The 27,904-nt window shown below is 36.2% G+C and overlaps 2 protein-coding genes and 1 non-coding gene across 7 annotated transcripts in view; 2 read left to right on the forward strand and 1 right to left on the reverse strand.

Annotated features, from left to right (window-relative positions):
- The window catches only part of LOC137491106 (uncharacterized), a 421,384-nt gene that overhangs the window by 40,734 nt on the left and 352,746 nt on the right, over positions 1-27,904 (reverse strand). The gene's annotated exons all lie outside the window — the stretch shown is intronic.
- trnas-uga (transfer RNA serine (anticodon UGA)) lies at positions 8,422-8,503 on the forward strand. The gene has a single exon. It is a non-coding gene; the product is annotated as a tRNA-Ser (tRNA).
- LOC141381822 (uncharacterized) lies at positions 17,153-22,394 on the forward strand. 4 transcript variants are annotated; one of them, XM_087250408.1, is made up of 3 exons: positions 17,153-17,206; positions 17,553-18,331; positions 18,640-22,394. In XM_087250408.1, exon 3 carries the CDS (start codon positions 20,780-20,782, stop codon positions 21,701-21,703), a length of 924 nt encoding a protein of 307 aa, XP_087106534.1. In that variant the 5' UTR covers positions 17,153-17,206; positions 17,553-18,331; positions 18,640-20,779; the 3' UTR covers positions 21,704-22,394. The 4 variants fall into 4 exon arrangements, with proteins under 4 accessions (XP_087106534.1, XP_087106531.1, XP_087106533.1 ...); XM_087250405.1 differs by having other exon boundaries at positions 17,553-17,702; positions 20,775-22,394; XM_087250407.1 differs by having other exon boundaries at positions 17,153-17,201; positions 17,522-17,702; positions 20,775-22,394.

Here is a 27,904-nt window from a genome sequence, read left to right on the forward strand (position 1 = left end):
ATAAATTATTAAAAAGTAAACTGTGCAAAAAAACAAGTGAAATAGAATAAATTGAATTATTATGGTTATAAACTGTAAACACTATACACACACACACACACATAAATAATATAAAAGTTAAATAAAATGTCAACAAAATAAATACACTATTTAAAGAAAATGTTAAATAAAAATATAAACTAACAGCAAGTGAAATTGAATAAACTGAAGAACTATTACACTATATACATACACAAACAAACAAACAAACACATTATTTTGGGTTGGTCCTTTTCATTTCCTCTAGCCACTCTTCTTTAGTTAAAGTTTCAGTCTGTGGGCAGTACACCCTGCCCCTGAGTTGGCTATGGCCTGTGGCATTTGTTTTGAACTGCCCACACTTTTTACAAGTGTTCACTTGAACAGTTCTACGGTACGGTCTTTTGGGAATGGCTCCAGATGTGGACGGTGATGCAGCAGGCTGTGAGCTGGTACTGGACATTGTTGGCTGAAGTGGTGGCCGTCTGAGTGGCATCCCCTGCACCATTGGGATACCCTGGGCCATCTGCACTCCTTGCATTATCGGGATACTCTGGGCCATAGGGATTCCCTGGACCATTGGCACAGCCTGGAGCATTGGTACACCCTGAAACATCGGCATACCCTGGTACCCTGGTGTAGCTGGGATGTATATGTTGGGTACCATCTGCAGGGATGCTCCAGGTGCTGGTGGTGTAAATATGACCTGGGTCTGTACTGGTGCCTTGGGTCTAAGTGGGGGTCGTCCAACAGATGTCTGCCTCTGCCTTGCCTGACCTGCTGTGCTCTCTGGCAACACATACTGGTGCTGCTCTCCTGGTTGGTCTGGCTCTGTCCGAAGACTTTTGGCAACTGGGAGAGGCTCCTGGGCTTCTGGGAGGTGTTGAGGCAACTGAATACCCTGAAGCAGCACAGACAGCTCCTGTTTCTTCTGTCTGTTATTAAACCACTGAATCAGGGTATTCTGGTTTACCTCAACCAGCTGCATGGATGTACCTCCCATTACCAAGCTGTTGCCCAGTACGAGTTGCCTAATCCTGCGGTAGTCTTGCAGGATCAGAGACCATCTTGAAAGGGTTCCCTTGCCTTTTCGCTTGGGACTAGGGTGCACAGCAAATTTTAGATAGTAGATTTAACTACCTTAGAGTTAAAATTAACACTCCCTCAGAGTTTATATGGGAACCACTATAAGTGTTAAAAACAACACTTTTGAAAGTGTTAACATTGTCAACACCAAGAGAGTGTTAATTAGCAAACTCTTATTGTGTAAAATATCTGTTAAATTTCCGAAAAAATACCAGCAGCTGTGGTTGCCAGAACCTTTTTGTGAAAAACATGGAAGTTTTATATAACTGTATAAATTTACAAAAATTAACCATATTTCATGAACTAATACATTGTTCATTTTACAAAATCATAGCTTAGTGCACAAAAATTTAAGGTCTTTAGATGCAATAATGTTTTCATGTGTGATTGCAACTAGCAAACAGATTTTGACAGCATTAGTAACTACACAGTTACCTTTAAAGAAAAGAAGATACAGCATAACATCAAATACTCTCAGTTCATCTTGAACTTGAACAGAGACGCTATTATCCTCCACAATGGTGACACAAAAACCGTTTTGCTGTTTTTCTTTCTTTTTTTTCATTTTTAGATTTTACGGAAAAATACCAGCAGCTGTAGTCGCCAGTAATCTGCTGTTTTAACATTCATAAATTCAGTTTACAGAATATTTCTGTTAAAAGCACATTCAACAGTCTGTATTTTTTATCGAACTCACACTGCAAATTTTAGATTTGGTAGATTTAACTACCTTAGAGTTAAAATTAACACTCCCTCAGTGTTTATATGGGAACCACTATAAGTGTTAAAATAACACTTTTGAAAGTGTTAAAATTTTTAACACCCAGAGTGTTAATTAGCAAACTCTTATTGTGTAAAATATCTGTTAAATGTATGTCAAAATACTGGCAGCACTGGTTGCCAGTAATCTGCTGTTTTCAACATTTTACATTCATAAATTCAGTTTCCAGAATATTTCTGTTAAAAACAAATCCCATAGTCTGTATTTTTCATTCGAACACACGTAAGCCTTAAATTCCAGAGCAAAATCCTCACTAGTGTCCTCACTACAGAGGGCTGAACACTCAGACAATGATGAAGTTAATGAGACAATTAAGTGTCTAATTAAAGGATGATTGAGAATTGTTGATGAACAACTGTTAACAAGCAGAATCACTGAAGGACAGAAAAACACAAGCCAAAACCAAAGATGAAATCAACTGAGAGAAAAAAACTCTAAATAAAATAATAATCAATAAAAATAAAACAAATTATACAATAAAAAATGTTATTTATCAACATCTTAAAAAAAAACTCATCACATTAAACAACTAATCATTACTGACCTTTGACTTTATTTCTGTCATGTGAACAAAAGCTCTTAATGAAATTTCTGTTGTTCATTTGAAGTCACCATGATGGAGGACAGAGTCTGCTTTAGTCAGGCTCTTCAACTTCTTGCTATAAATGTCTTTTATTTGGCTGCTATAGATAGTGCTAATTACACTATTAATACATATAGCATGGAAAGCCTAAAGAAAATTAAAGTGTCAGTCTAAAGAGATTATTTATGATAACATAGCCATCCTCTTCTGCTTGATTTCTAATTCTATATCATATAAGTTATGTGTGAGAAATAAATATTATACATAAATGGAACCACTGAAGCTCCAATAAAATAAAAACAATATTTACAATGAGAATGTTTGATCTATGGCAGAACTTAAAAACACACAGACATCAACAATTAGTCTTTGAATCTCAATGATGGTGACAAACAAAAAAAAATCAAAATCAAGTAAAAAAAAAACACTCTACTGAAATATCACCTCCCAAAAACAACACAAAATAAAGGAAAATAAAGAGATTGTAAGAACATAAAGCTGCATAATTTATTCATGCTGCAATGCATGCTGGGAGCTTTGTACTATGCTGGCACCCAGCATGCATTGCGGCATGAACTATGCAGCTTTTTTTTTTTTTAGCAACCACGGTTGAGGTTCATATCCTGATTCTTAATGTCTGTGTTTCATATGAGCAAGCTGAAGCGCGAATGTTTAGTGCATGACACTAATTATTAATTGCATCCTAACTTTTTGTTGTATCTTCTATGAAGAGCAGCAGACTGCCAGAAGTATTGTCCCATGCAGTTTTATTACAATTATTTTTAATATTTTTATGAATCAATCTATTAAACACCTGAAATTATATCTATAACAATTACGCATAAACAGTATAGTTTCTCTTGATCTTTCTTGCTATAGCTGATGAGTTTAAGAAACACAACTATAACAGTCAGAGAAATATTAGTGTATAAGCGTAAAGCTTCAAGAGCTCAACTAAGCAGCCTCTGATCTCCATGGTGGTGAGGTCAAATGAAATATTTTTAATAAAAAAAATATAAACCTCTGTTAATTGTCAAATATTCTTACAGAAATGAAGTCAAACTGTGATCAGTAAAGCTGCTTATACTATTATTTAATGGAGTTGTTTAATCCTCTGTTTTAATTCAGTTGGTTTGGTGTGAGGCTGTGTCTGTAGTTTTATTTCTTCCTTCAATTTCTTATTCATTCAGTGATTGTGCTTGTTAACAGCAGGTGTTCAACAGCAGGTGTCTGAATTCACTTATTTGTGGTCATTCCTTCTGTCTAGTGAACTAAACTAATTGACTAATTTAAGGGCCAGGTGAATGAGGGTGTGGCGAGATTTCAGACACTCTGATTAGTTTCTCAAATACAAGGGTTTTCTACAAAGGCAGATACATGTTACTCTGTGTGACAAGGAGGCAAATCAGCTTCTAACGCCGATCTAACTCTGGAATTTTAACACTTTACTCTGAATTACCTCAACAATTGAAATTTAACACCAATGAATTTGCTGTGTAGTATTATTGTTTCTGCTTTTTAGAGTGGTAATGAGGCAATCATTCAAATTTACTTTATTTACTGAAATCAATTTCCCCTTTTATAAAACAACTAAAATAAAGCAAATGTAATTATTTTTTAAGTAAAAGGAAAGTTTTATTATGGCTTTTGGAGCAAGAGTGCTGCCTTCTTGCAAAATTCACAGTATGTGACATCACAGGGTTAGTTTGCTTCATAGGCCAGTGAGGTAATGCATGCATTGCTTTAATTTTTGAACATACTTGTTTTGAAAAAGAGGAAGATTCTAATAAGTGAAATAATAATAAGTATACTACTAAGTTCCTAATAAGTGAAATAGCCATGTAATACCATGAAAGCAATATAATTTCTGTTGGAAGTACACACTGGATTAGGATGTAAAAAGCCATGCTGTCAAAAGATGCTCCGTAAAATGATAACCAACCCTCTGAAGTCACCCGCTGTGGTATTGTAAATGGCTGCACCCTTGCTCTAAAAGCCAATAATAAAACCTTCATTTGCTTTAAAATTTTTATTATTAAATTGGAAATTGGTTTACTAAATAATGCAAACTTGACTGACTGCTTTATTTTCAATTTAAATTGACATATTATTATATAGATCATAGTTAACCGTTATTTCAAAATTGTAATAATGACATGTAATGATGTGTGTATATTAGCTCAATAATGTTCAAAAACCTAAATGGTGCATCAAGTAAAACATTTTATTTCTCTTTCCCCCCTGAGCGAACACATGCACACTTAACAAAGACATTTCAAAAGCACATTTAGTGCAGTTTGGTTTATTATGTTATAATGTTATTTATTTGTATAATTCATATGTTGTCGTGAATTGTTAAAAATATGTCACAGGTGTTCAGTATGTTTTCTGTTGGTTTAAAAATTAAAAATATGGGTGTTGGGCAGCTTTAATCTAGTAAAACCAAGTGCATTCATTTTTTGGTTCTTCATTTTTTTGGAAGAAAAAAAACACTTGTGCAGTTTTTTTATTACATTACAGTGTTTCTTTCATTTAAAAAACTGATAGTTCCTATAAAATAGTATCATGGAGTGTTCAGGTGAGGATTGTCAGTCTTGGGGGGAAAAAAAGTAGTTATGAAAAAAAGGGTTTTAAATAAGTTTTGCCTGTATGATCACTTTAAAAGTCATGCTAATATGCTACAATTAATAGTGTAATTGGTCCATGTACTAATGTCTTACCAAATTAAGTACATTGAAGTGTAATTTTTTTCACCTATGCTTTTGGTCTCCTGGCCACTATATGCTTTATTAGTGTAATATGAAATATTAAACTTATTTTTCTTTCTTTATTCATAGGATGTGGATGTAGAGGCTGACTTCAGTGGAGTAGATGTTGGCCTGCTGACCATCTTCTGTGAGGACATGCCTGCCAGATGTCCTAATGACCTCAATGTGGATGCAAAACAGGCCATAATACTGGAAGGAAAAGTAGTGATGGACGATGTCCCTACTTTGCCACATGCAGTATGTCTCCTGTTTGCTTTGATTTATGCACTGAATTTGGACTACCCAAAGACTATGAGCAACACATTTGAATTTGTTTAACGAGTGATGCTTTCGCTGGGAGCGAAGAATCTGAAACCAAAACTTCAGACCCTTAAAAATCAGCTTTTTCGCTAAACGTCTGTTTTTTCTGTAAGTGCTTATATGCTGCCGTGTTTTATGTTGAATGGTTCTGGCACAATGCCATGTTTAATTGCAAAGCCTTTCCCTAGGTAGGTAAAATCTCAAATTGAAACTTTAGACTTTTAAAAATCAGTTTTTAAGCTAAATATCTGTTCCTCTGCAAGTGCCAATATGCTGCCATATTTAAAGGTGCAGGTGCAATGGCAAGTTTAATTGCATTAATTTCAAGTAGTCACAGTTTTTAGGTATTTTCTAACATTTAAGAATTTTTGCATTTCAGGGTTGTAAGGTCGTTTTTTGCTACGTTGCTGTTTGCAGTGCAGAAATTATTTTTATACACATTGTAGTGTTTAAAGGAACTGATTTTTTTTGTATTGTGATTTTTAGGGTTGTCAAAAAGTATAGAAATTCTATATCAAAAGGTACTGAAATTTCAAAATATAATTTTTTTCGCTAACATTGAAAGCACTGATTGTCCATTGTGTTCACATGCTCAAAAGATATGATTGATTGGTCGTGACAGTCATTGTTTTACCAATCTTTACCAAGTGCAAATACAAAGACACTGAAGCTTTTTAGAGCCCTGGGGCCTCATGTACGAAGACTTGCGTGGAAATCTTACTAAAACATTGCGTACGTACAAAGCTGTAAATGTGCGTACGCAGAAAAAAATTCAGATGTATGAAACACTGCGTACGCCGAGTGTCACGCATATTCTTTTGTACATCCGAATGAACGTGAAACTGAGCGCAACATGCACGAGCACAAAACCCCTCCCTGCCTCCTCCCCCGTATGAATATGCTAATGACTATGCTAATGGCAAAACCCAACGAAAAAGCAATGGCAAAAGCAAGCAAAAAGAGAAACTTTGAACAGAATGTGAATTGGAGGTGCTGCTTTCGGAGGTAGATCGGAGAAAAGCGGTGTTATTTGCAAGTTTGTTCTCCGGAATTAACAACAAAAGAAAAAAAAATAGAGTGGGAGAGTTTAGCTGATGAGGTTGACACAGTTGGGTCTGAACATCGCATTTAAAAAATCAGTGCATTTAAAAAAAAATAGTCTGTTTTATATCTGTAAACTGTTGCAACACTCTGAACAGTTTCAGTGGCGCGCTCGTAAGATGCATGTGATCATGTTTTGACACGTTCGAGCATGAACTCGGCTCGAATCCAGCGTCTGATGAACTCTATCTTCTTTTTTCCCCCCGCTACATATCATATTTTGCCTACTATTTATCACGAGAAAGACTAGTAGGAATCATTAATAAGTTTGTGCATCATATTTTATTTGCACATTTATTGAATGGAAATGTTTCTGATTCACGCTTGCAAATTCATCTTCAGATAGTGTCTTTATAGCAATGTGCGTGCAGTAGATCGCTCAGATTACATTGGGAAAACAGGCGACCGCTGCAAATTGTGCTTTAATGTTTAGCTGGTCAACTGTATGGTATGGAAATCTTACATACCTACTAGATGAACCCGTCTCATACAGCTGCCATTGCAAGGCTCAGACACTTTGTAGAGAAGAATTTAACACAACTGCCTCTAGGAGTCGCCAATGGAAATAAAACAGACACGCACAAAAAATGTGCGTACGCCTGCCAAAAAGCTGCCGTGAACCTGCGCACATTCCCACATTCAGTTCATTGTTAGTAAATCCAAACGTGAGCGATTCTGAGCGTGAAACCTTGCGTACGCCCCAGTTGATCATATGTCAGCTTATGGTCAAATCAGCTGATCGAAGGCGCTTCAAAATGCTCCAGTGTCTGTGTAATTGTGTTTGCATTTAGTGAACAGCAGTGAAGAGTGGTGAAACAGCCAATCACAGTCATTTCTGTAGAGCATGTGAACACAACAACCAATCAGTGGTGTTTAAGAACATGCTCATTAGTGCTTGAATGTTAGCAGGAAATATTTATTTTTTAAATTTCAGTACTGATTGGTACCAAACCCAGTACTTTTGACAACAGTATTGTTGTATTTTTCCGTTAGAAAATCTAAACTCCAGTCTTACAAATCAGCTTTTAAGCTAAACGTCTATTCCTTCAAACGTCCATATGCTGCCATGTTTAAAGGTGCTGGTGCAATGGCTGTTCAATTATGCTTATTTCAAGTAGTCACATTTTTTTTTTACATAACCTCAAACATTTTAGAAAGTTTATATTTCAGAGTTGTAAAGTCCTGTTTATATATATATATATATATATATATATATATATATATATATATATATATATATATATATATATATATATATATATATATATATATAAGTCATGCTTCTAAGGCATGGAAGGAATCTTTTCAATTGTTGAGTGTCCATTCATTGCCACAACAGCAGAAAGACCTTCTGCAGTTATCATTGATCTATTTAATGTCTCCTACATGACATGAAGTCCAAACTATTGTGTTGTACTAATGTCTACATCTACAACAACCATAAACCCAACCTTAAAGTAACCTGTCGTGTTTTAGCAACATCTACACCAACCATAAACTTAAACCTCATTTCACGGTAAACTTTAGTGTTCTGTGAAGGTCTGCGCCAACCACAACCCTAAAGATTGCCTACTTGTAATTTACTGTTGTGGAGTCTGGATAGCTCAGTCGGTAGAGCATCACACTTTTAATCTAAGGGTCGTGGGTTCAAGTCCCTGTTTGGGTGTGTAAGGCTCATTTTGTGGAGCCACAGCTTTTGCCGTTGAGCTATCGCTTAATGAAAGTTTCATCTGGATGCACAATACGTGTACTATTCATGAAGACATGGCAGTTCAGACAGTCTTGTAGTCGTGGCCGAGTGGTTAAGGCGATCGACTTGAAATCCATTGGGGTCACCCCGCATAGGTTCGAATCCTGCCGACTACGCCCTCTCTCTTTTTTAAATTGCAGCAGTCATCAATTGTTTGCATTTCTTGGGAAAAGCGTTGTGCTGGTAGGAGGAGAAAAACAACAGCGTGTTCTCACTGAACAGAAAGGGGCATATCACAGGTAGGAACAAACCACAAAAGAGCCACGACGGCTGTCCCGTAGCTCGCCGTGATCGTATAGTGGTTAGTACTCTGCGTTGTGGCCGCAGCAACCCTGGTCCGAATCCGGGTCATGGCAGGTTTTTCAAGGTGACATTGGCGTTGCACTCTGTGTTGCCATCCGTAATCTCCAGCCACCTTTTAGTGCAGGCTGTGCTAATGGCACGTCCTGAATGTTTATGTTTCCTAAAGTGTGGAAGACTAGGGATTCGATATGAGAAACAGGATCTTTGATGCCAGCATGCTGTGTAGATAAGTACTGATCAAGTCACGCTTCTAAGGCATGGAAGGAATCTTTTCAATTGTTGAGTGTCCATTCATTGCCACAACAGCAGAAAGACCTTCTGCAGTTATCATTGATCTATTTAATGTCTCCTATGAAGGATTCGGATTTCTGTTTTCCAGTCCATCTCATCATGGACCAACGTTTATCCTTTTCATCATCCTGTTTCTCAGTATTTAACTGTGAATTGATTTTAATTAATGAATAAGTTAACACATTGCTTAATATAAGAATGTTCAGTGCATTTGCCTGTCTCTTTATACCTATTTTCAGGAGCCACCCAACTAGGTCAGAGGTCACGGAGACATTGAGTGAAACTGAGGGCTGAGGACGGGAAACAACTGTTTCTATTGTTATTTCTAGGAGTTAATACTGTCTAAAATGTCTAAAGTGATTTTGCTATTTTTACGGTTAAATCTTTTAAAGTGATTCTACTTTTTATTCAAGATAGAACTTGTGTAGTAAGAATATAACTGCCTGAATGTAGATTATACCAGTTTTTAACCAGTTTCGATAAAGACGGCTAACAGTACAGTCAGCCTTGGATAAGAAACAGATTATACTTTGTGTGTGTGTGTTCTATTTGATTGTTGATCCATTTCACAGGTCTGGAGTCAGCTATAATCAGTCTAAAGGATGTCTGATGTTTATGTTTAGATATTGTTCAGAATTGTACGAACAAACCCCACGTACAAATGTTCCTAGTTTATCTGTGTTTTAACCAATCAGGTTAGAACACCAAATATGTATGACACAATTAATGACGTTATGTAAGAGTATAATTGTTATTGATTGGTGATTGTAAGCAGAGCGGCCTAGGAACTCATTGCGAGTGTTGAAGCTGGCTTCTGCGAATGAAACTGCAAACTATCTTCAGTAAACTTGATTTATTTATTTAAATCTCTGACTCCGGCTCTTCTTCATCTACCAGACTGGTCATTCTTTGGGTTAAACTGTAAACTATCCCTAGAGTTTTGGTGGAGGATGCGGGCACTTGTTTACTGGTAACACCATTGATCAATCAACAAAATGAAGGTAGGAAGATTTAAAAATTATAGACTAGGGGTTGTCTGTGAAGTAGTGGGTAGTAACGGAACGCTGTTGGTTTCTCATTCAGACGTGAATTAAAGTGTTGGTTTCTCATTTAGACGTAAATGAAAGTGATGGTTTCTCATTCAGACGTGAATGAAAGTGTTGGTTTCTCATTCAGACGTGAATGAAAGGCGCCAGTGGATTCACAGTAATTTGTGGTAGATTTGTGTGGAATCCCTTAGCGAGCTGGTGCATTTTTGCGGTACACCTATAGTGATAAGTTATAAGTGTAACAGTAGTTGAGGGGTGTACCTCGTCCTTCACCCAGAGTTAAAATACTCAGTTGATGGGTGTGTTTTAAGACATTCTCGGGGATAAAACTTGGACTGGTTTTTATTTAGTAGTGGACTAAATTAACCCAAGATTGTAACTAGTTCCACCACTGCTATCTAACTATATCACAGACAAAAGGCATGCCATAAGAATAGTGTAGGTCAGATTATTAGGGAAAGAAATAATTGAATAAAAATAACAAATAACATTATAATAGAGATCCATTAGATAGTAGTGGCCACAAAAGTCAGGCAAGATACCTAGAAATATCAGGGTGAGGTCGATTGATCAATGATGCACCAGGAGTAATCCCGAGAAAGTTATGACCCTAACTGGATTGGACCGGTCTGGACAGTTTGCACATCTTGGGATGGTTTGCAGATTCATCAAGCAGAAGCCAAGCACTGTTGGTAAGATTGCCCTCTCAATTTCTTCTTGCTTTTGGTGTTGAACTCGGATATAAAAAGAAATAGGTGAGAGCAGAATGCAGTAAATGGCTCAGCTAAGCTCTTGGGTTTAAAATTATTTTAGAACTGATTTTAGGGGAAAAAAAAGTATTCCTTTGGCATTTAATTGTCATTTAAAAGCTAAACTCTAAATATTGAGGGTCTAGTAGCAAAAACTAAGCACAGAAACTGACAGTAACATTATGGTAATAAGGAATAGCTTAGGTTTTGTCTTAGAAGATAAGATTCTGTGTGACTGCACTGTTATCTTGGTCTGGCCCTCACCATGAGCTTGGTTTTGGCTGTAAAAGTAACAGAGACATGTCTGAATAAAAATGTAAGTCTGTGCAAACAAGCAGCTTCATGGTTGGATTTATATATTTTTAATAATATATATGTAACATAAATGGGGGTTTCAAATAATACTTTGATGGATGCAGTTAACCCCTGAAAGATCTAAAACTATTGTTGACTGTAACAGCATTACTTTGAAAATGCATGTCAACTCTGTTTTATATGTTTTAGGACGGGCTTAAGTAAAAAGATATTACAATGAAATTATGTTATTGAAGTTAATGTTATGTTTAATGTATGTTTAAATTTTAGTAAACATGCATTTTCGTTCTGGATTGCTCAAAACTCTCTTTCTCTCTCATTAAATAGTCAGCTAAGAGCTGCTATCTAACAATTGATAAGCACAGTATTCAGTTGGAAATCACAAACACAGATGCAAAGGAAATGTTAGAATGAATACAGAATTTCTACATTTCAATTTGTATACACTCATAGAGGTATTAGTAATTAAACATCAAAGTTAACAAATAAGAGATTGCAAAATGCTTTTGTTTGTTTTCCCAGTGATGGGTTGCAGCTGGAAGGGCATCCGCTGCATAAAAACGTGCTGGATAGGTTAGCAGTTCATTCCACTGTGGCGACCCCGGATTAATAAAGGGACTAAGCGAACAGAGAAATGAATGAAGGAAAATGCTTTTGTTAAAGCATCTTGAAAAACACTAATATACCCCCTGAGCTATAGAGATAATTAATTTGAACAGTTGTTATCACTGTTTGGAAATTACTTGTCTTGTCTTCAGTGGTTTATTACTGTTTGTAACTTTTGTCTTATCCTTAGTCTCAACCATCACATACAGGGCCTGATGGCTATACTGAGGTAGCAGACCCTGACACTGAATGGATCAGGGTGATATCTAAACTCCCTGAATAATCTCAGCTTGATATTCAGTTGATTCAAGTGTTTGATTAACCTGTCTCAATGTTTGAATTCTAGTAGGTAGTCTCAATGGCTTTCATGGTTCTTGACTGCACTTTCCCAAGTTTGCAGAAAATTCTGAATCAAGGAGGAAGCCTGCACAGGAGCTTGCAGTGTGAGTGGCAGTTGACCGGTAGGCACGAAGGGGGGTTCCCTAAGACGGGTAAGATTTTCCTTTGGCCAAAGCGGAAAACAACCTAAGGCATGGGACCCCTCGTAAACCCCGGGGCATCTACCTGAAAAGGGGAATGTTTAATGTGAAAGATGGTGCTGGACTGGGGTGATGCTCTATCGGCTAAAGCATCCTTAGAGGGGAACTGTTTGAAGTTACAGTAATCTGCCTCGGTGGCCCCGTTCAGACCTGATTACGAGAATCCTGCCTTTATTGAGGACATGTCTGTCCTTGTGACAAGCATCAACGGACTAAGCCAGGGTATGATACCCTGAAGGAGATGATTGGTAAAAAGATAATGGCAATGGGCTTTCAAGAACCATTGGAGACAGTAAAGTTTCTTAAATTTTACCAATATCAATGTGGTTGGCTGCTTTAACAGCACTGGATATTTTATATGTCTGAATTTTAAGAATGCTGAATTCCTGAATGTGAAGCTGAGATGATTTTTAACTGATGTGTCAGTTTTTTTATAGTATTTTACTGATGCAGGTCCTTATTCATGGCAAAGGACATTTTCGAGATGGTGCTGGCTAAAGATAAAAACTGGCTGTGAGATGGTTTGGATAACACAGCTGAATGGAACTAAGCAGTTAAGGTAAAATAATTACAAGAAATTCTCTTAGTCTTTAAATAGTTCCAACTGAGTTTTGAGAGACAAAAAGTTTTGACATTTGGAACATTAGTGAATGATTAAAGATTCTGTATTGTAATAATTTTAATGTTATAGTCTAAGACTATTGAAAATTTATGTGCATGAAACAGAGAGACAGAGACTGTTTGAGTGAAGCCATGAGTTGTGTTTTGTTTCTGTTATCGACTTGCTTAGCAACGATAGTAAGAAAACAATATGCACCAGCTGATTGTCTCAAAAAAGACACTGATTATGAACAGGGAAACTTTGAAACTTGATAAAAGGTCATGTAAATCCAGTTGAAACTGGACACAGAATTTTAAGAATAAATGTGTGCGAGTTCAACACCAAAAGCAAACTTAGTGATGAGCTGTCACAATATTCATATCTATGGTACAATAATGCTTATTGTCCTGAGGGAATGATTCGTCCCTGTTGTATGAATATTGTCACTAACCTCTAGAATGAGTGTTATATTATTACAGATTGTATAAGCGAAATGCCAGACATTGCAGAAGTCAATAATGCTGAGTGAATCTGATGAAAAGATGATGCAGAACATGAGATGAGCTTTAAATGGATGGGTTATCCAGCTCTGTTTGCAATCGTTAATAATGACTTCTTTTCCTGATTCAGATTACTCTCTGGAATAATAATAATTTTAAAACAAGTTTTATTAGCTTATAGCTGTGAAATTGAAGACTGCCATCCATATCAGGTTACAAACCCATGTCTAAATTGACTGAGAAGTTCAAAGGTTAATTACAGTTAATTCTTTGCTATCTGAATATTAATGTTACATATTTTAGACTTGATGGCATTTAAACAGTGACATTGGCTAAGTCACTAACCACAATAGTCCAGAAAGCATCCTCACTCTAGCATAGGAAAAATAAGCAGAGAATTGAGTTGAAGTCATTTGTGTTAAAGGCAAATGCTGCAGTAAATCACGCTGTCTATGTGTGTGTGTGTCCTCAATGGTAGAGGAACATAATTGTTTGGATGTTGTGTAAAACAGAGAGATAAAAAGTGTTTGCATCTGATGGTTGAATTCAGTAAGAAGTATTTATACTACTGCAGCGAAAATTAACATTTTAGTAAACAGAAGTGCAGCGTGAACTTTAACAGCATTTTTAAGCAGTCAAGTCAACTCAAGTCAATATTATTATTGTGAATAGACTGTCTTTAAATGAAAATTTAGTAGTCCATATCCAAGCAAGAGTCTTGATTATATGTGGTAAAAGAGTTGTTAAATCAGTCTGTTCTTGTTCAATTGGTAATGCTTTCAAACAGGTTTCACTGTCAAATGACATGTATGAAAGATTTTCAAATAATCAAAAGTTTGAGCAAATAGCTAACATGTGAGCATTTCTAATTGACCAGACAGTAAGAATCGAATGAATTTTATACAAAATCATACTGTTTGCTTCTGATTATGTTGAATGGTTTAGTCAGAGTAAAGTAAATGGTACAAATGACAAGTTGAGAAGAAAATTATAAGGTTTAGTCTTATTTCTGTTAAAAGATGCTTGAGTTTGAATTACTCGGGTTTGATCTTTGTTGAATTTGACTAAGATTTTGTTAAACCCCTAAAACGTGGGAACAAAAGAAATGGATTCACAATCCCTCTTATTGCTTGTTAATGACTTGGATTAATAGTTTGTAAAAACCATTACATCTTTCTTGGTCTTTAGGTAACAGGTAATATCTATATCTAGTCTCTTTGAGGTGACTGAGGGTCTAGCTCAATTCATTTAGCCCGGCTTCCAGAGAGTGGATTTGATATTAGTTTGTTAACTGTGAAGGTGAATTTGGCTCATTATGGCCAGGACAAGGGTGCTTGTACACTTCCTATCAATGATACAGAGAAATGTGTTGCATCACCACAATCACATCATTATTTGAATAAAAATATATTTTAAGTGGACTTGGAGGTGATAATTAAACATGGTAATGGTGCTGAATTGGACTATTGTGCTGTTGGCATGTTTAATGTGTGTTAATGTAAAAATGCTTCATTATTCTAATTTGAAGTTACAGAACATGCAGATGAAGGTTTTAAAACTGGTGAAGATAAAGATGTTTTTGCAGGTCATGAATTTGAATCCTGTGTGGCTTAGGTCGAGTGGATGACCTTTTGTGTCTGATCAGAGGATCTCTGAGCACTAGAATTAGCCTGTATGTTTGGATTTAGAGTTGGAGCAAGTTGTAGATGCATCAGAGGAAGTATCGATGGAAATTATGAGTTGTTTACTTCTGGAGGACTTTTAGGGCTTGCTCATTTGTGTTCACATTCTGGACTTTGGTCCGCTGTTGTTGTTTTTTTGTATGTTTTCACTTCTGCTTGCAGGACCCTTAATCCCACCGATGATGAGAAGCGTGAACTCCTTTTGTGGGTGGAGAGTGAAAGAGCCCTTAGCTTGGGGACTGGAATTTTTAGGTTTCAGCTTGTCCAAGAAGGGGTGAAGAAAACTCTGCGAACTTATTAAGGGAGCATGAGTCATTACTTTCACTCTCCTTAGTGACCTCACTGGTTGACCGGAAGCGGAGTTTGGACTCCATTCGGGTCAAAAGGGGGGACTGAAGGATTCGGATTTCTGCTTTCCAATCTGTCTCATCATGGACCAACGTTTACCCTTTTCATCATCCTGTTTCTCAGTATTTAACTGTGAATGGATTTTAACTAACGAATAAGTTAAAACTGCTTACTGTAAGAATGTTCTGTGTCCTTGTTTCTCTTTTTGCCTGTCTATTTTAACTTTGTTTTCAGGAGACACACAAACCAGGTCATAGGTCATGGAGACCTCTCTCTCTCTCTCTCCATCTGGTCTTATGATTGGAGGTCCAATACAGAGGAGAAGAAGACACCTGTTTTATTGTCCTGATATATTGCCTATAATTTTATAGCTGTTTGATTGATCTGTTTTTGAGTATAATTAATAGTAATGTAATTCCTTTTTGTGTGGAGACAGACTGTGTGTAGCCAAGATATTGCAGCAGACTGTTGATGGAAAACAGTCTTGAACCAGCCTGATAACACAGCTGAACGTACAAGAAACATCCTTGGAGTCTTTAACACAGATGGTCTTTTGTGTCTATTGTGTTCCTGGTTTAGCTTTTTACAGGTTGGAGATCAGCTCCTAATAACTTAGGGCGACCTCACCTCTAGGCATCAGGTCGCCATCCATATCTGGATACAAATACAAGGCTTTCTTTGACGCACACATTAAGGCCATCCATATCTGGAAGTAGATACTATGTTTCTTTGACGCATGTATTTAGAATTGTCTATTTCTGTTGTAACCAATGAGAACTGTTTACCTGGATCCCACCCTTTCTAGACTTGTGTAAAGAGTATAATTGTTCGATTGTTGAAACTGTAAGCAGAGCGGCCTAGGAACTCATTGAGAGTGTTGAAGCTGGCTTCTGCGAATGAAACTGCAAACTATCTTCAGTAAACTTAATTTATTTTTTTTAAATCTCTGACTCCGGCTCTTCTTCATCTACCAGACTGGTCATTCTTTGGGTTAAACTGTAAACTATCCCTACAAGTGAAAACTAATTACTCAAAAAATAAAACTGTGGAATATTAAATACATTTGTCTATTTTTGTTCTATTTCAATATGTATTTTTCATTAGAGTAAAAATGTATTTGATTTCAGATGTGCATAATAACAATTATAATAACATAATAACAACCTGTCAAAATACAGGTTTAAATCACAATGCTTATAAGCTGTTTAAAGAGCAACTTTATTGAAATAAATGAGAAAGATTCAATATGCCTATCACAGAAAATAAAATGCAGATGCAACCATAGAAAAAAAGAATGCAGAATTCCTGCAGAATTCCGCAGATTTTCCACAGAATTCCGCAGATTTTTAGCCCATCATTAATTCTGTTTATTTACTTTGAGTAAATATGTGTACATCTAAATTTAATCAGTTTTAAAATTAATTACAGTAATATTATTGACTAATATGAAAATGTTAATCGGATTAAGGTACATTGCAGTTTGTAATGTAATATTTTCTCTCTTTTAGTAGATATATGAGAGACTTGCTTTGTTTACCAAATAAGGTGAATCTATTTGGATTTGCATTGTAAACATTAAATAAAAGTAAAAAAGGTATTATTTTTATTTCCCATATTAAGGTTTTAGTTATGATACTTCCAAAATCATTCTGCAGAAATCCGCAGATTTCTACCAAACTTTTCAGCAGAAATAGCAAAAAACATCTGCAGATTCCATCTGGCCCTAGTCATGACAGTAAGTGGCAAAAAAGCTTAACAATAAAGACTTTTATTTTGTCATGTGGTGTGACGTCATCAGGCGGCGCCGCTTCAGCGCTGTAATTCAACTGGAGTAAGGTTTGTTTTAAAACGTTTACAGATATAAACCGATTTAAAGTTAAAGTTTTCGTTTTTTATATGATGTTAAATTATGTTACTGCTGTTGGAAATATCATTTTAACCCTTTATACAACTTAGTACTATTTTATTCTCAGTAACCAAGGGCTTTTATTTAAAATAAAGTAACAGAAAAGTGTGTAGTAAGTGTTTTAAAGGAACGTTTTACCTGATTTCTTTTTGTTAATTACTCTTATATAAAGAAACTGTTTAAGTAGTTAAGTGTTAAAGAGAATTTATTTTGTTTCTGTTCATTGTTTTATTTATTTTAAACAGGACATTTTTTTGTTTTGTTTATTTTAAACAGGATAAAGTGTCCAAACGCAGAGAAAAACTCCTCCAGAATCGACTGATCTCCACACTGTTATAAAGATGGCGTTTATTAAACAGGAGAGTGAAGATGTGAAAATTGAAGAAACATTCAGAATCAAACAGGAAGATCTGCAAGAACAAACAGGTTAATTTTTATTCTCAGGCCCCTTTTACACTAGTGCATTTTAGTTTTAAAACGATGTCCACACTAGCAGTCCACTGAGCGTTTCTGAACAGCTCTCTGTCCACACCAAAACACTAAAAACGCACATCACGTGACCACACACACTCTCAGGCAATCTATGCAGCCTATCTACCCAGATGTATAAACTTATTGTCTGTTATACTTTTATAATGGCCTTTATCGATTAGTAAAACTGATATTTAGCAAAAGAGAGGGTATGTTTCATATTATCACTGAAATTGAAAAGAGGCAGTTGTTATAGGCTCCATTTTGTTATAAATATCCACACAGTAAAGATGACGCTCATAAATGCAGCACGACGCCACAACATTTCTGCTGTCTGTTAAGTTGCTAATATCAAAATGAAAATAGGCAGTTCCTTAAATCATGTTTTCATTTTATTGTTGAGAAAGTGAAACAACGTAGCCAGGGTAATGTGAATAAAGTCATAAAGTACACTGTTTCCTTTAAAGATTTACCCATGTCCTCGGTAGGCTGTTTTCCATATCAAACAGAGGAGGGGGAGACTGCAGCCTTGATCAAACTTGCGAAGTCTGAACTTGCAAGAAGAGGATGCAGGGCTGAACTCTGTGTAACATTAGGCTACTTAATATTGAGGAAAAGCCCCAATCAGATAGGCGAATGTCGGCAGCCCTGCCTCTGTTTTCCCCCATCCACACTGGAGCAGCAGTGTTTTAGATTGAAAACAGCTCAGTTTTCGGCAGTCAAAAACTAATAACCATAGCAAAACTTATGCATTTTAAAACGAAAACGCATCAGTGTAAACGGGGCCTAAAAGACTAACTCAGTCATTTGATCCCCATTCAGATATTCATTCATTTATTCATTTTCTTGTCAGCTTATCCAGCAAGTTTTTACACAGCGGATGCCTTTCCAGCTGCAACCCATCTCTGGGAAACATCCACACACACTCATGCACTACAAACAATTTAGCCTACCCAATTCACCTGTACCACATGTCTTTGGACTGTAAGGGAAACCAGAGCACCCGGAGAAAACCCACACAAAGGCAGGGACTCCACACAGAAACGTCAACTGAGCCAAGGTTCGACCCAGTGACCTTCTTGCTGTGAGGCGACAGCACTACCTACTGCGCCACTGCTTCGCCTTTCATTCAGATATATTTTAATAATAAGAATACTAAATTAAATCCATCTTGCAGCCCTTAGTGTGCTGCCTAGTTCTCCTAAATGCACATAAGCACTCATTGAAAGACAGGAATATGTTTGCATATGTCACGTTGATCACAATTCCCCTTTTTTCATCAACTTCTTCATGGGTTTAAACTTGCTTCTAGTTCTAGTTTCTAGTTCTCACAGATAGTATCTAAGTTAGAATTACATCATTATTATAATAACTAATTACCAGGACTATTGTGTATAAAGAGGGTTTCCGTGGAGTCTTAAAATGTCTTGATTTCCAAAATCAAAATTTTAGGCCTTAAAAAGTCCTAAATTTAGTGAAATATTTTGCTGTAGGTCTTAAATCTCATTGTTTTTTTACCCAGACATTTAAAAAGAATATATTTAGAGCAGTAATCACAGTACCTTAAAACCATGATATTTTTATTCAAGCTTATCATACTGTCAGAATCTTATACTGGCCCATGCCTAATGCTGCTTGATGTTGCAAAGTCATATTTTCTTATTTTATTGTTTTTCTTTGTATGTATAGTCATGAACATGTATAGCCGTTCATTATTCCATGTCATTTCTCCAATAGGCAACTGAATAGTAAGTTTTAAATCAATAGCAAATGAGATCAGGTCACTATGACATGATTGAGAATTTTTGTATGTTGCTGTTTGTCGTTGTACTACACTTATTCTGAGAGCTGATGCTAAGTATTCTTAGGAATTTTTACACTTGAAATTGTTAACCCTGGGTCATTCTAACCCTGGATAAACAGAATCCTGGGTTACCTGTAAATACGTTTCGCACTGCTCATGCTATGCCTGGGGTTATAAAATAATCCTGGATGTTCATTAACAGACAGTTCACATTCGCAAAACCCGAGTTAACATTATTATTTGTATATTTTTGTTGTCACTGTCCCCGATTGGACAAAAAGCAGATAACCTTTTTTTAAATGGCATTTCTGCATCTTGTCGGGTATAAAATGTCATCATATAGGTCTTCAGCTAAGCCTCAGGATATACGCAAAGGCAAGAAAACAAAGACAAAAGTACAAATGAATGAAAACAAGTAGCAAAGTTTGTCATCTTCTCATCACTCCAGTTTACAGCAAACATGGCATTAAGCATTTGCAAAAGTTCATTCATTCATTTTCCTTCGGCTTAGTCCCTTTATTCATCAGGGGTCGCCACAGTGGAATGAACCACCAACTTATCAAGCATATGTTTTAAACAGCGGATACCTGTCCAGCTGCAAACCAGTACCGGAAAACATTTGCATAAGTTATATACAATAATGCAAACTCACAAATATAAGCTGAATTATGCGCACTTGCTATGAACTTGCAGGATTTGTGTCAATCAGGTTTTCCAAGAAAGAGATGCACATGAGGGAACACAACATGAGTAATCTAGAGCGAGTGCGTTTGATCATTTGCATTTAAAGCCACAGGCACAAAAAGAGCTTGGTTTTCCTCTGACCTCCAAAATGAAATATTCTGCAAGGTATATGATCTGATTTTGAGCTGAAACCTCAGATACATTCTGGAAACACTAAAGACTTACTTTACATCTTGTAAAAAAGGTTCATAATAGGAACTCTTTAAAGGTATTTCTGACCCAAAAATGAAAATAGCCTCACCATTTACTTTCCATTGTGTGGTTTTAAACCTTGATGAGTTTCTCAATTCTGTTGAACACAAAATAAGATATTGTGATAAAAATTCTGGCTCACTTTGTGTTCCAGAAGAAAGGAAATGTTTAAAAGCACATGATGGAGAGTAAATGGTAGAGTCCCTTTAATATTTGGGGTAAATATCCATATCATGCTTACCACTTTGTGCTTTCATACTAAAGTTCACTTTTTTTGTTCTTTTAAGACCTGATGGTGCTGAAAGAAGAGACTCATCAATGGAATGAAATGGAAGAGAAACAACAAGAAATAACGACTGACGAAAAACCCACACTGACTAAAAAGACTTCATCACGTGGAAGACCTCGGAAATCCAAATCTGGGTGTAATTTCAGCTGTAAACGGTGTAGAAAGAGTTTCAGTCAAAGGTCATACCTTGATGTTCACATGAGAGTTCACACAGGGGAGAAACCTTACACCTGCGAAGAGTGTGGAAAAAGCTTCTATACTATAGGAAACTTAACAGTGCACATGAGAATTCACACTGGAGAGAGGCCGTACGCATGCCAACAGTGTGGGAAAAGCTTCTATACTACAGGAAACTTGGCAGCGCACATGAGAATTCACACTGGGGAGGAGCCTTACTCTTGCCCTCAGTGTGGAAAGAGCTATAAGCAAAATGGCAACCTTGAAGTCCACATGAGAACTCACACTGGAGAGAGAAGCTTTATTTGCACACAGTGTGGGAAAGGTTTTTCTCAAAAACAAAACCTTACCATCCACATGAGAATTCACACTGGAGAGAAACCTTACACATGCACAGAGTGTGGTAAAAGTTTCAGATGTAAAAACACACTCGATCACCACATGATAAGTCACACCGGAGAGAAGCCATTTGCATGTGCTCTTTGTGGAAAGAGCTTCACAACCAAAGCTAGGCTCATGAATCACACCAATGGTCACACTGGAACCACAGTGTTTACATGTGATCAGTGTGGAAAGAGTCTCTCATGCAAAGACTCCATAAAGCAACACATGAAGATTCACTCAGGCGAGCGTTTTCGATGCAGTGAGTGTGGAAAGGGCTTTAAATATAAAAGAAGCCTCGTCAATCACATGAAGCTTCACAATGGAGAGAAAAAATGTCCAGCAGAGCTTAAGGCTTTCCCGGGATAGCATGGGATAGCATCTCGGGACAAGTGTGAACTCTTGAATACATCTCAAGTTACTGAAATGAAACCCTTTGAACCTGAAGATTTAAACTCAATAACTGAAGAGGGGTGAAGATGTGCCAGGTTGTGAGAGTTTCTACTTCTTCTTTGCAAGAAAGCAAAATAACTTTATATGTGTTTCAAGTTATTATGAACTGAAATGCACTGAGATGCAGAGAAAACTGTCCTACACCCTTAGATTTTGTTTTTAATTATTCACATTGTTTGATTTTCACTCCCTTGAACAAACACCAATTTGCCTCTAATTTTAGGCTTTTGTCTGCAGTTTCACAAAACTTGTTGGTGAATGAAAGTCCACATAAACTCGGCCAGTGTGAACTTGAAATGACAGTGAGAGACTGATGCAGACTCCATAAAGCCCCGATCAGACTACACAATGCCATTTGCCTTTTACCACAGATCAGATTTGTGTCAGATTATGAGATTTTGACTTGATCAATCTTGATGTGTTGTGGGTAACAAATGAAGACTTTGGTTTCAAAACACTACACTTTTATTTTGATGGACTGATTTTAGAAAATAAAAAAGTTTTCCTCATGAAGACAATTAAACTTTCTGTAAACAACTGGTTTCCTTTGAAGAAATGTTCTTGTGAAAACTCCCACATTACTACAAATAAATCTGTGTATGGGAAACCCAGTATCTCTATTGTGAATGAGAATATGAGTGATTTGTTAGCTTACAAGCTAATTCCAGTGCTCAAGAGATTACTGAAGCACTTCAGCTATCTGTTCATTCAAATTATATATATATATATATATATATATATATATATATATATATATATATATATATATATATATATATATATATATATATATATATAGGGATGTGCGGAGCAGCCAGTATTTGTATTTGTTGAGGGGGGAAAAGTATTTGTATTTGTATTTGTATTCGAGTAAAATTCAAAATGGCGCAAAAATATATATTTTTTCTATTACACTTCTAATTTACATTATAGTGAAAGTATTGTTTAATTATACCCATTATATAAATTATAGACATGCAATATTGGCTGTTGTTTTTGAACATGTGACAAGAAATGTAATTGAAAAGAAAATAACATAGAAGCCATTATCTCATCCATGGTTAAACCAACAATTAATAAAATACCATTGTGAATGTTATGAACCCCACCACCACCGTTCGTATTGAAGGACACTGAATAGACAGAATAAAAACAAACAATACTTCAAAAAACTGTTCTTCTTCTGAAAGAACTTTTTTCCAATGGACAGAATTCCAAATAGTAAAATTAACTAAATAAATCTAAATAAAACCCTGCCTGGGAGATCTGGCAGAACAAAAGTATTCTATATAATACTAAAAGATACAGCCCTGCTATTATCATCTGCCTGCCACAAAACAGACACAAAGTTTTTTTGTTTTTATGTTTGAAACTGACTTGCTGGGGCAGAATGTGGCTGTGTTGATGGTTTGGTGCTTGTGGAGGATTTAGCAGAGCATAGCTGTGCTGATTGAGGGGATTGATGCTTGTGGGGGTTTCACAGACAGTATCAGAAGAGGATGCTTTTAGTGCATGTGATAATACATTACATAGAAGGTTGCGCGGTGGCACAGTGAGTACCACTGTCGCCTCACAGCAAGAAGGTTGCTGGTTCGAGCCCTGACTGGGTTCTCCCCATGTTGGCGTGGGTTTCCTCCGGGTACTCCGGTGATTTTGACATGATTTTGTTTTTTTTGTTTTGTTTTTTTGACTGATGGAGGACCAAGAAATGGCTCAGCAGCAGTCTCACTCTTTTTCTATTCGGGTGCCCAAATGTATTTGAGGAGTTTCAAGGTAATAAAAAGTGACGGGAAGCTATGCTAAGGTTAACTAGCCTATAGCATATATCTTGCTGTCTGCAAAAGACAGTAATGTAGACGTACCATATAACTCCCATAAGTGCATACTATTCGACACAACAGCACAAGCATCATTTTAACCTTTATAAACGAACGTTAACGTTACTCTGTCAACAGTCTATTGTCTAAATTACCACGCTAACAGAGCTAACGTTGCGTAAACAGAGAGCACCCAATTGCAAACTTCCCGATCCCGAGCAAACTCCGCTACAAGTTTATAAACTGCATCTGGAACCCAATTAAGGTACAAAATTCTATTTAACAAAAATAGTGATGCAGTAAAGTATTTTTTTCGCTCAGCCGAGCCTTCTCTGTCTGTATCTGTGGAGAAGATTGTGCCAGACACCTCCGCCCCACCCTCCGACTGAGCGTCTCTCTCGCTCTCTCTCTCTCTCTCACTCACGCGGGCATGCACTGTGGTCTCATGAGGAAACGCTGCTTTTTGATATAGTGTTTTTCTTGCTCCCGAATACAAATAATTTTTTCAAGTATTTGTTCGAAATAAGTATTCGTAAAAACACGCTATTCGTGCCTTTCCGAATACCGTATTCGGGTTCGGCTCCACCCTTTATATATATATATATATATATATATACACACACACATATATGTGTGTGTGTGTGACTACTATTACTAACAGCAATGTTAGGTGGGCAAAATAAAAACCGAAAAAGGATACTTTTTTAAAATAGTATGGGTCTATTAATCTCATTGTCACCCTTTAAAAGGTTTAAAAAACAACATTTATAAATTTATATATTTATAAATGAATATTTTTTGCAAAGCATAAACGGTTATTAACTACTTAATTAATTAATTAACTACTTAATACACATCATTAATCATTTAAACTAAAGTTCTTTAATTTTGGTGGAGAATTGAATAAGAAATGTAACTTGTCTTATTTTTCTAAATAAATGAGGTTTTTTTAGGAATTTATTTTTCTAAATAAATTCCTAAATAAATGAGGTCTGAGCTGATTAGGATGAAGCCTTTGGATAAGAATATTCCTTTAAAACTTATTATTACATTTTGGATCTCTAAAAAATATAGATGGAAGAGAGAACATTACAGAATAGTGTGAAAGAAAACCTCTGATCAATACTGTGATGTTTTTAGGGATAATATTAATTATTGTTTTAAACTCTTTAGGGTGACAAGCAAAACCCTGTTTAAAGAATGGGTTGAATAATTTTAATTTAGCAAAAAGATTGTCATTTCAAGTGAAAAAAGTCAAATGTGATTATAATCTATTTTAACAAGTTTCCATTTAATTTTGATGAGATCACAAGCACCAAAGCCACTCCTTCCACCTGCTCCATCAATAGAATATCCACCTGTTACCTCAGATGCCACTGAACTTTTACTATAGTTCCCACTTTGATTTTGGCCACAACCAGCATCAGCAGTACCACCAGCTCCACCGACAACATGTACAGAGATGCTGAAGGACTGGGAGCCACTGGACAATGTACCACATGTCCCCTCAAACTACTTAATACAGTGATCTTTTTTTTCTGCACAGTTGCCAGACTCCCCAGTAAACATCAGAAACAGGTGAGTTCAACAAAGGTTTCAACCCATGTAAAAAAAAAAAAAGATGTTTTACAACAAATAGTTGTAAATACTATAATATACAGCCCCTTTAAAAGTTTGGCATATTTTATAATAAGCTTATTGTGCTCACTATTTTTTTTAAATCACTGTTCTTTTATTAAATGTTGTTTAAAATTTTATTTATTCACGTTTAAGCCTGAATTGTACGCATGATTAGTCTTCAGTGTCATGATTATGGAGGCCCAAGGGTACGGTGGCCGGGAAGTGCAAAACAACATTACAAAGTTTAAAACACTTTTACAAAGCTCGAGACAAATTTAAATTTTGAAAAACATGTTTACCTATCATCAGACACAATTACATAGGACAGCGGTCGAGGGTTGTTTTGCCCGTTTTGTGGCAAACACATGAGCAGCTTAACACAGTTTTGCTTTACGTGTGGTCGGTGTTTAGAGTTTATAAAGGACGCAAAACAGACGGAAACACCAGACATGCTGCATCAATGTGTTCAATATTTTTACGAGATCCACTCGTACGCTGTAATCGTGAACATGATGTCAAGTCTACATGGTGTAAACCTCTGCTTGAGGACTCTTAACAGTAAACTGATGGAAGCCTGTGTTATGGTTTAACTGGTGTCCGTGTTAACTGAGGCCCCCTTTCAGATGTGCAAACTATTCACGTTTGCAGATTGGCAGATTCGTCACTTTTTCACAGCAACATGCCCATACCAAATAAAGATTCTTATTACTTGGTGTCAGTGTAAACATTGTTGATTTAATATTTGTGTGGCAGAACAGCATAAACCAAAATTAATCTAAAGAAATAAATATAAATGACATGTCATCAACGGGATTCGAACCCAAGTCACAAGGTTCTACATGAGTATCAACCGATTTATCCAACCGAGCTACTCCACTGTACAAGTTAAACTTGGTTTTGTTATCTTATCAGTCAACAAGTGTTTCCATGTACTTGCATTTACATGTTTCTATGCACTCTTACGCTGATATTTTCTCAGAATAGCTCTAATATGTTTTATCACAGTTAGTCAAACCATGATTTTTATAGTTGTAGACTTGTGGTAACCTGTCTACAAAGTCACACACGAGCTGGATATTATTGATATTTTCCAGTGTGTGTGTGTTACATTCCGGTTCACTACCAGTGTGTGGTACATTCTATGTCACTTCCGGTGTGTTGTACATTCCCTTTCCGTAGGGAATCTAATTGTAAATATGTTTTGGGATTTGTAGAAGTGTTTTGCGTCTTGTTAATTTGTTTTCTAAAATGTAAATTTGTTTCGTTCTTTGTAAAATTGTTTTTCCTATGTAATTGTGTCTGATGATAAGTAAAAGTGTTTTTCAAAATTTAATTTTGTCTCGAGCTTTGTAAAAGTGTTTCAAACTTTATAATGTTGTTTTTGCACTTCCCGGCCACCGTACAAGAGTGCTAGTTAGAAAATCCAAGACTCAAATGATCAATTTAACTATAGAAGTACAAAAATGTCTTCATTTTTTTGTCGGCTTTGTCCCTTTATTAATCTGGGGTCGCCACAGCAGAATGAACCGCCAACTTATCCAGCAAGTTTTTACGCAGTGGATGCCCTTCCAGCTGCAACCCGTCTCTGGTAAACACCCACACACACATTTACACACACACTCATACACTATGGACAATTTAGCCTATCCAATTCACCTGTACCGATTGTCTTTAGACTGTGGGGGAAACCGGAGCACCCGGAGTAAACTCACACGAATGCAGGGAGAACATGCAAACTCCACACAGAAACGCCAACTGAACCGAGGCTCGAACCAGCAACCTACCAGCTTCTACTTTCTTTTTCTTTTGCCACCTGCTCTTCTCAAATTGAAAATGAATCAGGTTAAAAATGGCTCTGCTGTAATGAGCTATTGTTTTCCTCTCTTAGGAAAAAAAGACAGTTAACAGTTTTATCTAGATTAAATGACCTTGGTGATAAAGATTTTCTTGGAGATATAAAACAAAATGAACTTCGTATTTTGCCATCAGAGTTAGATTACTATTATACAGAGAAAGCTAAAGGAGCTTTACGATCTAGAGTGAAATGGATAGAGGAGGGGGAGAAAAATTCTTCATATATATATTTTTTTTATTAAGTAAAGCATAGACAATCTTCAAAAACTATTAATAAACTTAGTATAAATAACAATTTAAGTGAAGAGAAAACTTTGATTGATGATCACATCTATTCATATTATTATGTAAATCAAAATTTAATGAGAGTGATTGTGACTTTTTCTTTTCCTTTTCAAAAGATAAAGTTTCTATTATAGATGACTGCTTCTGTGAAATGATGGAATCTGAAATTGTTATCTCTGAACTTGATGTTGCTATTTCTGAAATGTTCAATGGAAAATCCCCAGGTATAGACGAAATCACAGTTGAGATTTATAAACATTTTTGGCCAGAGATGGGATTTTTAGTTTTTGAAGCACTTAAGGAATGTATAGAGAAAGAGAACTATCGACTTCTATGAAGCAGGGTTTAATCATTTAGTTCCAAAGCCAAGCAAAGGCCAATTATTTTTAGACAATTGGAGACCCATAACTCTTTTGTCCAATGATTTTAAATTGCTCTCTCATGTATTTGCCAATAGACTCAAAAAAGGTATAGGCGAGATAATTAGTGAAACACAATCAGCTTTCATTAAAGGGAGAAGTATTCACAATCATATCAGACT

The sequence above is a fragment of the Danio rerio genome, chromosome 4, assembly GCF_052040795.2.
Source record: "Danio rerio strain M-AB ecotype USA chromosome 4, GRCz13ab, whole genome shotgun sequence".
NCBI lineage: Eukaryota > Metazoa > Chordata > Actinopteri > Cypriniformes > Danionidae > Danio > Danio rerio.

Excerpts from the sequence above, each read along its gene's own strand:
- LOC141381822 (XM_087250405.1), top strand. The coding sequence starts at position 17,618 with ATGGCGTTTATTAAACAGGAGAGTGAAGATGTGAAAATTGAAGAAACA. Across the intron at positions 17,703-20,774 it reads AGATCTGCAAGAACAAACAG|ACCTGATGGTGCTGAAAGAA; the intron begins GTTAATTTTTAT and ends TGTTCTTTTAAG.